Consider the following 14604-nt stretch of genomic DNA (forward strand, 5'->3'; position numbering starts at 1 on the left):
TCACCTCTAAACACAATAAACTCGAACGACGGGTTCTATTAATAATTCCCAAACTCAGGATAAGTATGTGAGGTAGGTGATACAAGGCCTCTGTGTAGAAAGAGAATCCGGATTCAATTATTGAAATCATCAGAGTTCGGTGGCAGCCTGTCTCCTTCTCAAAACAATAATGTGTGTATGGTAGTGATTGGAGAGGGAATCCTAAATCATTTCTTTTTAGAGGACAGATATTTATTCCATCGTTCTCAATGTTACAAGAAATTACAAGCCAGTGTGTCCGATGATATTATTTTAATATCGACTGATCAACAAAGGCTATAGGATTTAACTCGTGATGCTCTGTTGATAAGTGGTTTTCTAGTAATTAGTGACTGAGTTGGGATGTTCAATCCACAATAGACCACTCTAGACTTCAAGTAAACCAACTGAGTTTGGGGAAGTTTCATTTTCTCCGGGTCAAATCTTTACCAATAAATCTTTTTAAACCCACACGTATATAATTACTAAACAAATAATTGGCGTTCAAATTTGAAACATGTTCGAGTCTATCAGTTTGGGGGGGGGGGGGTTAAAAACAACGCAGCACCTACCACAAACATTGATCTATTGCCACTTTTGACAAGATGAGTAAGCTGACGAGCTTTTTCACATGTATGAAGCGTTCCAACATCAGTTTGATCACATCATGTTTTAAACGAAAATGACATGAGCAACATCATGACAAAACTTAAATCAGAAATTATTTCCTAAGTAATCATCAATCATCAAGTGGCTCAGAACAGACAACAAGCACCACAACTGACGCAGAAAAGCTCCCACTGAACTGTCACAAGAGGTAGCCAGTTGAACGCTCCTCAATAAAGCAATTCCTCATATACAGGATCTACAGATTGCCCCCACTTTCCATGATACAAATCCAAAAGCTTTTCAGCTGGTGTAACACCTGCCACAACAAATAGTAATGTACACAATACTAAACAACGCAGCAAGCAAACCATGAGCATTCTAAGTAAAGAACCTGCATTGTTTTAGAGGCGGGAAATTGAAGTTGATCGCTTTCTTTATTTCAAGTCTGTGTGCGCTCGTGTTTTTGTGTATTTTTTTATTGGGATGGGAAGGAAACCGGTAAATCAGTTACCTGTTCTAACCACCTCAGCAACCTCATTCAAGAAACCTGATTCCTTAAATCCTCTTCTTTCCAGTCCATCCTAAAGAAGTATAGAAGCGTGATTAATGAAAGAGATGATAACAAAGATAACAAAATAATGTCACTTACCTTAGAAAATTTCAGAATAACAAAATAACGTCACTTACCTTAGAAAATTTCAGAACATCTGTAGCGACATGCTTCAGCAAACCATCTCGGAATGGTGTCTTTAGACCATATTTGGGTACCTACCAGAACGAGCCTTTAAAGATCAGAACTCGATAAAAATCAAGAATGAACAATGATCATCAAATAAACAGAAGCTGTCATGTGTATTATGTAAATAAAAACTTGAACAACAGGCCTTGTAGCATGCAGCAGTCCTTATGAAAATGTATGAAACATTTCATAGGATGGGGAAAAAAAAATCTACTTATATATCTGCGAGAGTGAGTAAAACCAGAGAAGGGGCACTTGCATCAACATTCATGTTTAAACTGATATTTAGCCTACTAAATAGTGAGTTTGTGACGGCACAAGCTTGCATAGAATATGCAAGAGAACCTCACAGGTCATCAACCTCACGTCCACACCAAAAGATGTGCCTTTTTCAGTTTTTACAACGTTAAAACAACATATCACTTCAATGTGTGGTCAGTGATGAGAATCTAACTCGTGCACAAAAAGGAGGTTAGGATAAGAAAATCAAACAACCCCTTAAAATTGATTGAGAAAAATGAACTTTGCTAATGTTTTGACATTACCTTATCCCTTAGCATCTGCCTTTCTTCCGGGGTCCAATCAGCTGTCATATCTAAAACATTCTGTAGAGAAACCTCATCATACAATAAGCCTACCTGACATAATGAGCAAAATCACAATAAGTTCATGCAGCTGAGTCAAAGTAATTCATGAGTTGATAAATGAAGATGAAAATTCTTTTCCGTGCAGGCAAAGATTAATGCCTTGGTTATCATATATGAAAGATAAGACATAAAAATGTCATCGCTTTTTGCACATTAAGATGACATGTCATTAAATGGTTGCATGACATGGCTTCCAAGATTAGGCTGTATGATGGTCACATGTAAAACAAGACCAGAAATAATATGCACAAATAGTAAAGTGCTACCCACCCAAAATGCTGGTAAAGCACATAACCTTCTCCAAGGCCCTCCATCAGCACCTCTCATTTCCAAGTACCTCTTTAGCCTGACCTGAAAATAGTACAACAAAAATACAAAAATAATCAACTATAGAACAACCTCATAGATGCTGCCATACCATTGGATAAGCATCAGATAACGGCCAATTATGGAACAAACCTCAGGAAATATAGTTGTCAAGTGATTTTCCCAATCATTTAGTGTTGGCAATTCACCAGGAATGCAAGGAAGCTTCCCTTCCATAAAGTCCTGAAATATTTTGGACTTGAAGTGATCAATTCTTACCCCAAAAGGAGGATCAATTCTGCACCCTTATCAATGTGAGGCTTGAATATAAAAGAAGTGGTCAGAGAGAGAAGTTTTAAAGTAAAGGATGACGGTGCAACATAAGATGGCCTAAGATAATGAGAGAGAAAGAGAGAGAGATGAAAACCCTGAAGGTCATGCCGGTACAGTTGACATATTTCCCTTTCCGATAGACAAAATACATCGGAACATCTAGAGCATAATCAACATACTGCTCAAAGCTGCAATTGAAGAGTTCAAAAAGAAATAAGAATGGGTGAAATAAGATGGATAAGATTTAAAAGTAAGTACAGATATTAGTCACTGAAGAAGACAAGGCAATAGTATCATAACAATTTTTATTTTAAGTTCCCAACCGAAAGAGTTTGCGTTAACAACACAAATTCATTCAGATTCTTATGCTGCATATGAATATTAAAAAAAGAGTGAAAAAAGAAGCCATGAACTCAGCACATGAAAAATAAATTGACATACTTTTAGTGACAATCCAAGATGACACATTAAAAAAAAAAAAAAGGTATTTCAAGTAGAGTTGAACAGTAATAGAAATTCATTAGTTGCATATGAATGCAACTTCCCAAGGAAGAATTTAAATGATTCTTAGCTAGGGAAAGCCCCCCTTTAAACCTAGTCAAAAGTAACTACAAAGTTTAAGGAATGCACCTCCAGGCACTGATATTATGTTGATATTAAGATTGAGCATGCAAATGTTATTGTAGTGCATCCTACCATCCAATGCATGTAAGTTTGAAATAGATGCAATTTAATTTAGATTTGGACCGTCAATATAAAGGACTAGCTAAAAAAGGACTAGCTAAAGGCTTAGAAAATCTGACACGACTAAACAATTGCACTGTGTTTTCATGCCATCTTTAAAATTCAAGGCAAGTCAGAAGCCGCCTAGAGTCATTTTGCTTGGTAATTATAGTGATTCACGAGTCACAAATTATCTCAAATTATCAAACTCACCCAAAGGAGTCATCAAAAACAAATGGCAGCATCCCCGTGCGGTACTTATCAGTATCAGTCCATATATGGCTGTTCAAGCAAATAAGAACTGAATAAGATAAAGCAAGAATGCAAACTGCAGAGAATGGAAGGTGTCAACTATATGACAATTACCTTCTCATACTGAGAAGACCATTTGGCTTTCCTTCTGTGAAGGGTGAATTTGCGAAGAGAGCAGTTGCTATCTGTTTGATGTACAATACTAGTTATATCTCATATCATGTCACAAATTTCCAAAAGAAAGAAAAGATTAATGCTTCTTACAGGCTGCAAGGCTAGACCAGCACGAAACTTCCTAATCATGTCTGCCTCAGAACTGAAGTCTAGATTGACCTATAAAAGTAAAGCCTGAAATATATCAATATCCAGCATGAGAGATGGTTAAAATCTTGCTTCAGAAAATTTTATCATCACCACACCCGAAATAGGATGCCTTAGGAAATAATCAGCTCATAAAATATCATATCATAATCTCACCTGTACAGTGCATGTTCTGAACATCATGTCAAGCCCAAGGGAACCAACTTGGGGCATGTAATTTCTCATTATTTCATATCTTCCCTGAGCCAAAACACCCATGTAAGAGAGCAATAGAACTATGGAAGACCATTGTCAATGTTCAGTTACAGAGTGGAACTAGACCCACCTCCCTCATGTTAATTGCTTCACTATCAAGAGATGTTTAAAACAATCAGTAAGTAATAACCTTTGCATTAATGTAGAATAACCAATGATCCTAGAAGCTTAACCTCCTATGAACCTCCAATGATATATCTAACTCAATACACTGAGAGAAATTGGCAGTTTTAAGATAACAGCTACATCTGATACACGATGAGAGGTGACGTAGAGAATGTTTCTAGCATAAGTCACTGAGCAACGCGCGCTGCCCCTCATTTCATTTATCAACATGATCCTCGATTGTAAAATTGCAAATTAAGATATCAAACCCAAAAGACCATTTCTCTAAATATGTTATCAGTAGTTTTCACAAGCAGCTATCAATACTTTGTTCACACATTTGTCATCATGAGTTCAAGCTAGACTCATAATGATGATAAAGCTAGTGTGGTGGAAGGCTTCAGGTTATGACAGTTATTAACCAGCCAAGACTGAAATCTACCAGATACTTAATCCTAATATCAGGCAATCCAAGCCAAATTCAGTGGCATATAACTAAGGACAGACCATAATTTTCTCTGTTTAATATCTGCTTTCAGGAAGTGTCATCCACAAATGAATGAATGCGTGCATGCTCAGCAAGTCCAGCACAACAGAAAGAAAGAAGCAAAACACCTTCGGCATTATAGGTATGTCTTTGAGTCCCCACTTTGGCTGGAAACCAATTCCCAAAAATCCAATGCCCACTTCCTCAGCAACAGCTTTAACCTATTATAAAAGTGTAAAGTGATTTTTAATAAATTTACAAAATATATATATATATAGAGGCGACGTCAAGAAAAAGAAAGCCAATATATTAGCAGATCTGAGGGTGTCCCAAAATTGAAAAGAAAAAAGTTAGGCTGACTATAATGTTGATAATATGAAATTTATTTGATTGAAACACAATGATTGAAAACAATTTTCAAACCAACTAGCTCCTTATCTAATATAACAACAGGCCACTTTTAATCTTTAACGCATCCCACAAGCATGCAAAAACCTGACTGTCTTAGTACGGCTATCCAACTGACCTGATAGAGGTGTGAGTTAACTTCAGCACAAGTCTGATGCAAAGTTTCTAGCGGGGCACCACTAAGCTCAAACTGACCACCAGGCTCCAATGATATGCTTTGCTTGCCCTGGTCCACATAAGGTGAGATAAATAAAATTACAAGGATCTAACAAGTAACAAAAACTAAGCATTTGATTGATTGGATGCTTGAACCAGGAAGCATTTTGATAAACAACGTTGGAAACAGATATTCTTCTGAATTAAGATGCTTAATGGTTGTTGATCATAGGAGATGACTAGTTTACCTGTTTAAGCCCAATAATGTAATCACCTTCCATTACTTTATCCCAATCGAATCTCTCAGAAATGCCATTGAGCAACTCCGCTATTTGTTCATACTTCATAGGACGTAGGCTTCCAAACTCAAAACCAAACTTCTCGTGTTCAGTACCAATTCTGCAATAGTTGGTCAAAACAAAAAAGAACGAACAATTATTATAAATTTTGAAACAGGGAAATTACAACACCTCATGAGAACCTTGGAACTTAGGATTGATAAAAGTATTGTAATTTCCAAATGCAACAAGAAAGCACAAAACTAAACCATGAAGGACCAGATATTTATTCGGCTGAGAGGGAAGCCCCGATCTAATAAGCCTCATGGAATTAAAAATCAAAACAGAAAGAAAATAAGTTGGGGGGGGGTGGACAATTGATTCTTATGGACAAGAACCTTGGCAACTTTGGTACCTGGGGTAAGGGAATCATTAACGTAAAGCTCAGACGAATATATGATACAAAGAAACAAATCAGCATGAAATTAAGGGAAAAAAAACTACCTCCATTTTTCCTTCGGCTTACAGCCGGAGGCAAGGTATTCTACAAGATCCTTCTTCGTAAGAGGCTCAGTAATAACGACAGCATCTTCCGTAGGAGGGCTGGCAGCAACAATCACTGTATGACCCCGTTTAGATCCAACACCGGTAAAAATCTTTTTATGTGTAATCTGAATCTTCCTTGCAGAATCGCGTGATAAGGAAGAGAAACCAACACAAGTTTTCTTTACATGGGATGCATCAAACTTATGTCTAGTGCCAAAAAGTGCATTGCTCCCGACCTTGCATCGTGCCGTCTCAGTGCGCATGCAGTACATTGAGCCCGTCCGTGAAATCACGACCATGGTACTCTCCTGAAGAAGATACATGTACATAAGCCAACTTTCAGGGTCAGCGATTTGTGAAAGAAGTAACGTAGAACCAAAAAAGAAGAAGAAAAGGAAAAAAAAAAAAATGACATGTACTTATGTTGTCTTTGTCATTATAAAAATGCCAACTCTAATAAATTCAGCCTATCAAGTATCAGCAGATATCAACACAGGTTTCTGTTATATCACTCCCGATTCTTCAAAATTGCAAGAGCAGCTAAGTTTTTCAGATTTAAAAGCGAATCCAGCGGTTAAGACAAATTAAAAATAATGATCAATGACGTCACCTTCGATAGACAAAAAAATTAGGTTTCCTCAGACGTGTTACTGCTATATCCAAAAACACATAAAAGAAGTGCTTCTACAGTAGTTCGCTGATAAGAGTAGAAGAAAATAAATATTAATACCGTGGAGAAGTTGGGCTCAAGAGTCAAGACAGTGCAGAACAAGCTCTACTTCTACAAGACGTTTCGGTTTTTACAAGTAAAATCTAAAATTCAAACTTAAACATGAGGATTACATGAAATTAGATGCAATTATGACTGGAGGAAACGATTTTGAACAGCGTCTCAACTTTCAAGGTAATAAAAACCATAAAGGAGGTGGAGCCAAACTTTGAGAAATTATTTTGTAAAATTGTGGGAGAGTAATACCAGCTATGTTAAAATTGAGAATAGAAAATTAGGGCTCTGAGAATATTTAGGCTTTAGCGTTCTCCAAAACTGGGAAAGTGGCGGGGAAGCAGAGGTAGAGGCTGGGAAAGGAGGAGGAAGAAGCTCCGCTCTTTATTTCCACTGAATGAAAGGGAATCGGATTTATAAGGGCATGCGCATCGTTGCTTTCTTATATTGACACGTCAGCTCCACGACTTTCTTCATCACATAAACCAACTAATTTGGTTTTTCCGTTTTTAAGTTATCGCTTTCTTCCGTTCCGTTCAAAAATATTTTGACAAAATTATCAAAACCGCCCAAATTCAACCTTAGTTCGTGTAAAAATTGTTACATCAAAATTGAGCACCCAGTTTTTAAATTTAAATCAAATCACTTGTTGGTTGACAAAAAATTTGAATTTGATTCAAATTGAAAATTTATATTTTATTTCAATTTCTTGTTAATTTTAAATTTACTATGTATTCTAATTATTTGAAATTACAGCCACTTTAATACTTGTATTTTTTTCATTTAATTAATACCGGTGTTTCTTTTACTCTCGTCTATTTTTCTCATTTTCCATTCTCGTCTCTGGCTAATAAAAAAAAAAATAGAAGTAAGTTGGTCTCTTTTAATATTCTATCTTTACTTTAAATCTCAATTCATTTTTTATTTTTTTGAAATTTCTTATTCTATCCAAACAAAAAAAAACTAAATATATATATATATTTTAAATGTAATATTTTAAATTTAAATTCATCAATTCAAATGCTATCTTAAAAAAGTGAATTGTACATAAAAGTATTAAAATGGTCTAAGTTTTAAAAAAATATAATTACTTTTTTAAGATCTTTATCACATAAATACTACTATAATCTTAGCAGTACAACAGAATCCCGCATGAAATTCTAGACAGGGAACCATGTAATGCAGAATTTAATGCTTAATCTAGTTTGATTGTGTGTATTATTTACACTTTGAACAATTTTTTTATTTTTCAACTAAGTTAATTTTTTTGTTAATATGTATCTTCTCTAAAAATAAAATGATCTAACTGCCTGGAAACTAAAAATGAAATGGTAAAGCTGATTATCAATCGAGGTAGGTGTCTTCTTTTCTTATCTTATTTTATTTTTTGATCAGGTAGGTGTCTTTTATTGTATTTACAATAAAATTATAATTTCATAATCCCTGTATTTAAAAATATAAGATATTTTTTAAAAATTTAAATGTTTAAAAAGATAAAGCATGTTTAATCTTTTGAGGTGTAATCATTGTCTTTTTTTTAAGAGTGCCCCTATTAATAATAATTTTATATTTAATATATAGTATTTAATAAAAATAAATATATAAAGATAAGGCTAGTTAAAAAATATATAATTATTTTATTAAATATAATATTTAAATAAAAATATTTTATATATTTTTTAACAAATTGAGTATATTAAAACCCCGGTCTTTGCTTTTGCCAAAGATTACCGCTCTCCGTCAAGTAATTGGCTTGTTAAATAATTAATTCATGATTGTACCGAATGCGCTTTTTTAGTGCGACTTTTAATAAAAAGAAATCCAAACGTATTCTGATTTCTGAATATAAATACACACACACATAATGAATTTAGAGGAATGAAACTTTAGACTAGTGACGCTTTAAATTTAAATTAACAAATCGTGTCGTAAATAAATTTAAATTAACAAATCGTGTCGTAAATAAACACTAAAGAATGAATGAGGTCATGAGTGACAAAACTTTGATGCTTCCCCCTTGCACCGATCATTAAAGATTAAACAGTCATTTATTACTTTATTATTTTTTTATGATATCAAATGCACTATTAATCTATTATCTGGCTGCTGCATGTGAGCCCGTGCATGATCTGGATTCAACGGATCTGTCTTTGTTCATTTGAATTCGTTAAAATTAATACTCATAATCATAATTTTTTGAAGCCACAATCTGATCTTTTGACCTTTTAAATTTCACGAAAAAGTGCATTCCTATAGTATCTAGAAGACACAATTTCGAGGAATTGCATTGGTAGGGATACAAAACATTACGAAATAATTTGACAGGTTTGATTACCTGTTGTTTGAACAGTCTTTATTTTAAAAAGTAAAAAGTAAAAAAATCTTTGTCTTTGTATTTTTTATATGTTGCAAAGCTTGATGGGATTTATTATTTTGAATATCAAACTTCCATCAAATTCTTTTTATGGTTAGTCTTTTTTAGACTTTTATTTTTATATTACTAGGAGAAGCTGAAAGATGGACTCATAATTAAAAATAGATAGTAAATGTAAGACTATGTAAAAATTCTTGAGCCTTTTTATTTTATAAAAATAAAATTAAGAAATTTTATTTTTTGTCGATTGATTATATAATTTTAAAATTAATTATTTTTTCAAATGATTATATAATTTTAAAATTAATTACATAGTTTATTTATTTTTTTAATTATTTTTTTATAAAATTAGGAGAAGGTGAAAGAATGTAGATTAATTTTCTCTTAAAATATAAAATAAAAAAAATCATTTTTGTATATTTTTATGTAAAATATTGTTATTTATTTATTCTAATTACCAAAATTAATCATATAATTATTTTTATTTTCATTATTATATTTAATAATTTTTAATTACTTATATAGTTCTATATCACACATTTTAAATGTTATTATTTTGATAAAATTATCACGTTAATATTTCCTCAATATTCAACGTTTTTTATTTTGTTGGGTTCGAGGGTAACGGATGGAGAGAGAAAGGAGATTTGCATGAATTTGATTTAAAAAATAAATAAATAAGCAATGGAATTGTTTTTAATCGGTTTTCCTTATTCTTTCACCTTGCATTTTTTTATATTAAAAATTTATGACGCCGCTTGTTTTTTCTTTTAAAATTGAATTCATTAATTTTTATCATTTTTCCTAATCAATTTAGACCATTTCAAACTAAATAAAGGATTAATATTCCATGCATTGCACGGGTATAATTAGTTTGTTTGGAAATTTTTTTTTATCATCTATTTTAAAACTAAAAAATTAAAAATAAACCATCTTTTTATGTTTTTCATTAATGATAATTATATTAATAAAATAAATAATGTTTTCATCTTTTATTTCATCACTCTATATATGTTTTTAAAAATAATGATCTAAACAGATTTTTTATTTTCAAAATGTGTTCTACAAAATTGTTTTAAAAACATAAAAATAAAAAAACAAAATCAAATGAGCTCTTGATTTTGAAAATTGCCACATTTTTTCCACCATATTGTTTATATAATTATGTGACGGGATAGATTTGAGGATTATCAAGCCTAATTTAAAATAACTCTTACAAATATGCTTTCTATAACTACGTATACCCGAACACCTTGTCCCTTTCACATTTAAATTATCTGAAAAATAATTTGGCACAAGGGGCTGGGGAGCATAAAATTAAGAATAAAAAACAGAATTAATTAATTGCTCGACGATTTCGCCCCACACATAGTGGAATCCCGGCGTTGGCCGCCCTTGATGCCTTTTGAGAGGAGTGTAGACGACGTTGACATATTTAGTTGAAATAAAGAAAGTCCATTGTCCAGACATAAACAACAAAATTACTATTTTTATTTATTTATTTTTTTTGTGGGCATCCGATATCTTAGAACAGGTTATCTTTTAAACACATTCTAAACTAATTTAAATCGAGACATGACATGAAATCGTTAAGGTTGCCGTCCCTAGCTCCTAAAGTGCTGTGTACCTACATCTCAAATTTGAGATTTGTGATTAAATTAGAACAGCCCCAACTAGTTGATCTAACCCAACAAGGTTTATTTATTTATTTATTAATATAATAGATTAAACAAATATACAATTACTGTTTTTTTTAACGTTAGATCATTTTTTTAATATACAATTACTATTTTAACAACCTGAACCTATACATATAGCCGTAGTAGGACAGTTATCGACTTGAATAAAGTACTCAAGAAACAATCGTTTTCCTTTCGAGCAGCTTTCATGAACATGAACTAACATTTTTTTTTTTTGGGCAGCAACATTAACTATGTTAACCAGTTACTAACTTTCAAGCAACTTGTTAGTTTTAGAATTTAGAGCAATAGGTCAATAAAAAAATTTAAAATATATTTTTAATTCTCTAACTTTATAAAAATTTTGATTTTATTTTTTAATTTTATAAAATATTCTTTAATCCTTTAATTTTAATACGTCAGTTTTAAATGATTATTTTTGTATTAATTATTATTATTTTAAAAATAGTAAATTTAATTTGCCAATAATTATAAATATTTTATTAATATTCAAAAAGTTCAATGTAATTCTTTTTTTTTGGTGGTAGAACTAACAGTTTAAAGTTAAAAGACTCAAAATACACTTTATAAAATTAAATGATCAAAATAAAATTTTATATAAAATTAAAGAATTAAATATATATTGTAATTAAAAAAATTTAGAGTGATAATTTCCATATTTTATCAAAAAAGAATTACTGCCTTCAACATTTTTATAAAAAAAAACAAATAACTGTGTAAATCACATAGACCACCAATCACTACAGTAAAAATCATTAGATCAATAAATATGTTTGAAGAGTACTTAAAAAAAAATTGATTGTATGATGGATGTGTATTTAATGATGTCAAGACAATAAACGTGGATGAAAATAAAACAGAAGTTTTTAATGAATACATGAGATAATAAGTAGCTTTTTTCATAAGGCAAGGAATTGTTTTTTTTTTTATGTGTTAAAATATACTTTCTTTTAAATAGTTCGAGTATACGTTAGAGAAGAGGATGAGAGTAAAAGCGTCATGTGACAGCGAATCAGTGATCTCCATTTTTAGTAATTTATCGAGCATCTTTACTCGGATTAGCAGCAGTTGTTTCGAGCATTCTAATTATTTTATTGTCCAGGAAAAATAACCAACAAAACTATTTTACTTTGGTAAAAACACATATCCCATTGTTTTACTTTACACATGATTTTATTTTAATTTTTTAATTTTATAAAATATTTTTCAATCCTCTAATCACAACGCCATTAGTTTCATTAACATAAAATTAACAAACACTTCTCATTAAATTTAGTTTTTTAAGCTGAGTAGTAATGATTGATACAAAAATTAATAATTTAAAAATAACAGTTTTTTGATTGTGAATTGAAAAAATTATTTATTGAACTAAAAAATCGAAGTGAAATTTATATAAAAATAACAGAGTAGTCGAATGCAGATGCATATTTTATCGCTTGTTTTTTATCCATAGGGAATTGGTAAAGATGAACAAGAACCCATACATATGATACAGTTCTCGTCTCAAATGAAGTGCTCAAGTGACAGTCACAGGCTATCGTTTTCCTTTCGAGCAGCTTTCATGAACAAAATTAACATTAATAACATCAACATTAACGATGTTAATTTCGAAACAAACTTTTAATGTTAGGGCAACAATTTCATATTAAAAAAAAAATCATTGCTTTGTAAGCAGGTGCGAGTTAAAGAGGATGACGAGAGTGAAAGCATGATTGAGAGCGATCTTTATTGGCATTTAGCATTTTATTGTGCATCTCTACTCAGATTAACATCAGTTTTTACTTTTTTTCTAGCATTCAAATTCTGATTGCAGATTCTTTCGGATATTTTAAGAATTTTGCTCATTCGTTTTTTATTCGCCCCTGCATAATGAAATCTTATGTAAAGATGAGACTTACGTGTGTGAATCTCACAACATAAAATTATATATATATATATATATACACACACACACACATATTCATTAACCTTGGTTTTAGGCTATCAAGCAAGACGTTGTAGAGCTGTAAATAAACTTCAAAAGCATACAGCTTTTACCGTAAAAATGAAGCACTATTTGCAACTAGTGGCATCAGCTATGTATATACCCTGAAGATTCTTGTAAGGCTATTAAATTGGATGGAGGTGTGAACTTATCTCAAGTCAGAAACAACTTTGTGATGTAGTTTCACAAAGCTCAAGTCATATTAAGTAGCTATATTTGTTTGCACTCCACAAGACGTAAAGTTCCAAGCTCAACCATTCTTCTCATGTTCTGTCTTCTGTGCCTATTCTGCAAAAGCTCGGTGCTCAAGTAAAGCATGTGTATTTGGAAGGTCCGCGATCAAGAAAGAAGGAAATAAATTAACGAGCTTGTTGGTTTGAAAAAAATAGTGAATAACAGGGAAACTTTCAAGGGTAATTTCTATTTGTAGTTTTACTAGGAATGGTATAACTAAGCAATCTAGAGACCATCTTCAATTTGAAAAGAAAAAAAAATAAGGTTGTGTTTGATTCAAGATAATGCTTGAATTAATAAATTTAAATTTAACTTCTAGATTTAAAACTATTTGTTTGAATGGTGTAAAATTTTAAAAGTAAAAGAGAGCCAAGATGAGATTTGAAGCAGGAAGAAAGATTGAAAAAGACAAACTTACTCTATTCTTCAAATAACTAAAATTTAGAGTGAATTTAAAATTATAAAGTTGTCATGAAAGATAGACTTATATTTGGATTAAATTCAAATCCAATGACTTTTATGTATTCAAATGCAAGATTTGATTTAAATTCAAATCTAAATTCAAATCCTCATTTATCTAAACATATCCTTACATTATTAGGAATAGCTTCCACAGTATTCATATACGCATGCTTTTTGCAAGTATATTTTACGGATAAAGGACACAATTGTCTTTAGCAAGAAAAGGTAACAAGTACAAGTTTAGATTTTTACAGGTACATGTTCATGAATTCATAACTTTAGATTCACACATTAATAAATAATTGTTCATTAAAAAAATTGTTTAATGTTGAAATGTTTGGCCTATTTATAATTTAAAGTTCAAATATTCATAAGTATAAGTTTATCTATTCACAAGTCAAAGTATAAAATTTATAAGTTCATATATTCAAAATTAAAGTTCATTGTGACAGCAAATTTTAATTTTTATAATTAGATATTCATAAATTTACAACTTTATATTTATATATTAACAAATAATTATTCATTGATAATAAATATAAAGTTGTTTCTTTTTCATTGAGAATAATTGAGTCTTTTCTCCTTAAAACATACCTGCAAAGAGCCTTTGAGCCTTTAAAATAATTTCAAAATACATTGGATCTAAGTACAATGTTTTCTCTCGAGAGCTCTATATGAGTGTTTCAATACTTTTTATGATTTTATTTCAATATAATCATGTTTAGAATAGTCCATGTCATTCTTTACCAATTTGTTCCTCTCCTTTCCAACAATTAAACCTGAAACTAGAAATCCTGACATTCACTCTGCAAAAAGGATTGGCATGGCATATGGCACGCCACAACACTAAAACACCATACGCACAGTCACACACGTATACATGGTCAAGTTTGTATCAAAATATTAGGGTTATGTATGGACAGGGTCGGATAGGGTGGTCCAT

General features: G+C 31.4%; 1 protein-coding gene across 6 annotated transcripts; it reads right to left on the reverse strand.

Annotated features, from left to right (window-relative positions):
- Positions 1 to 587: 587 nt before the first annotated feature.
- LOC129321228 (glutamate--cysteine ligase, chloroplastic) lies at positions 588 to 7305 on the reverse strand. 6 transcript variants are annotated; one of them, XM_054966928.1, is made up of 17 exons: positions 7160 to 7287; positions 6794 to 6880; positions 6142 to 6491; positions 5608 to 5758; positions 5322 to 5429; positions 4924 to 5016; positions 4105 to 4188; positions 3892 to 3960; positions 3742 to 3812; positions 3589 to 3657; positions 2747 to 2840; positions 2473 to 2562; positions 2284 to 2364; positions 1912 to 2004; positions 1315 to 1395; positions 1139 to 1208; positions 588 to 943 (listed from the first exon to the last, which is right to left on the reverse strand). In XM_054966928.1, the coding sequence occupies exons 3-17, from the start codon at positions 6480 to 6482 to the stop codon at positions 855 to 857; spliced, it is 1584 nt and encodes a 527-aa protein (XP_054822903.1). In that variant the 5' UTR covers positions 6483 to 6491; positions 6794 to 6880; positions 7160 to 7287; the 3' UTR covers positions 588 to 854. The 6 variants fall into 6 exon arrangements, 5 of the variants coding, with proteins under 5 accessions (XP_054822903.1, XP_054822902.1, XP_054822905.1 ...); XM_054966927.1 differs by lacking the exon at positions 6794 to 6880 and having other exon boundaries at positions 7160 to 7305; XM_054966930.1 differs by lacking the exon at positions 6794 to 6880 and having other exon boundaries at positions 7027 to 7162.
- Positions 7306 to 14604: the final 7299 nt, after the last annotated feature.

Source organism: Prosopis cineraria, unplaced genomic scaffold (assembly GCF_029017545.1).
Source record: "Prosopis cineraria cultivar Desert tree isolate PC_DT_omini unplaced genomic scaffold, ASM2901754v1 PC10, whole genome shotgun sequence".
Lineage (NCBI taxonomy): Eukaryota > Viridiplantae > Streptophyta > Magnoliopsida > Fabales > Fabaceae > Prosopis > Prosopis cineraria.

Bases quoted from the DNA above. Each gene is read 5' to 3' on its own strand.
- LOC129321228 (XM_054966927.1), bottom strand. From the start codon at position 6,482: ATGGTCGTGATTTCACGGACGGGCTCAATGTACTGCATGCGCACTGAG. The intron at 5,759-6,141 runs GTAGTTTTTTTT...CAACTATTGCAG, and splicing joins AAGCCGAAGGAAAAATGGAG to AATTGGTACTGAACACGAGA. The intron at 1,396-1,911 runs GTAATGTCAAAA...TCGTTCTGGTAG, and splicing joins GGCAGATGCTAAGGGATAAG to GTACCCAAATATGGTCTAAA.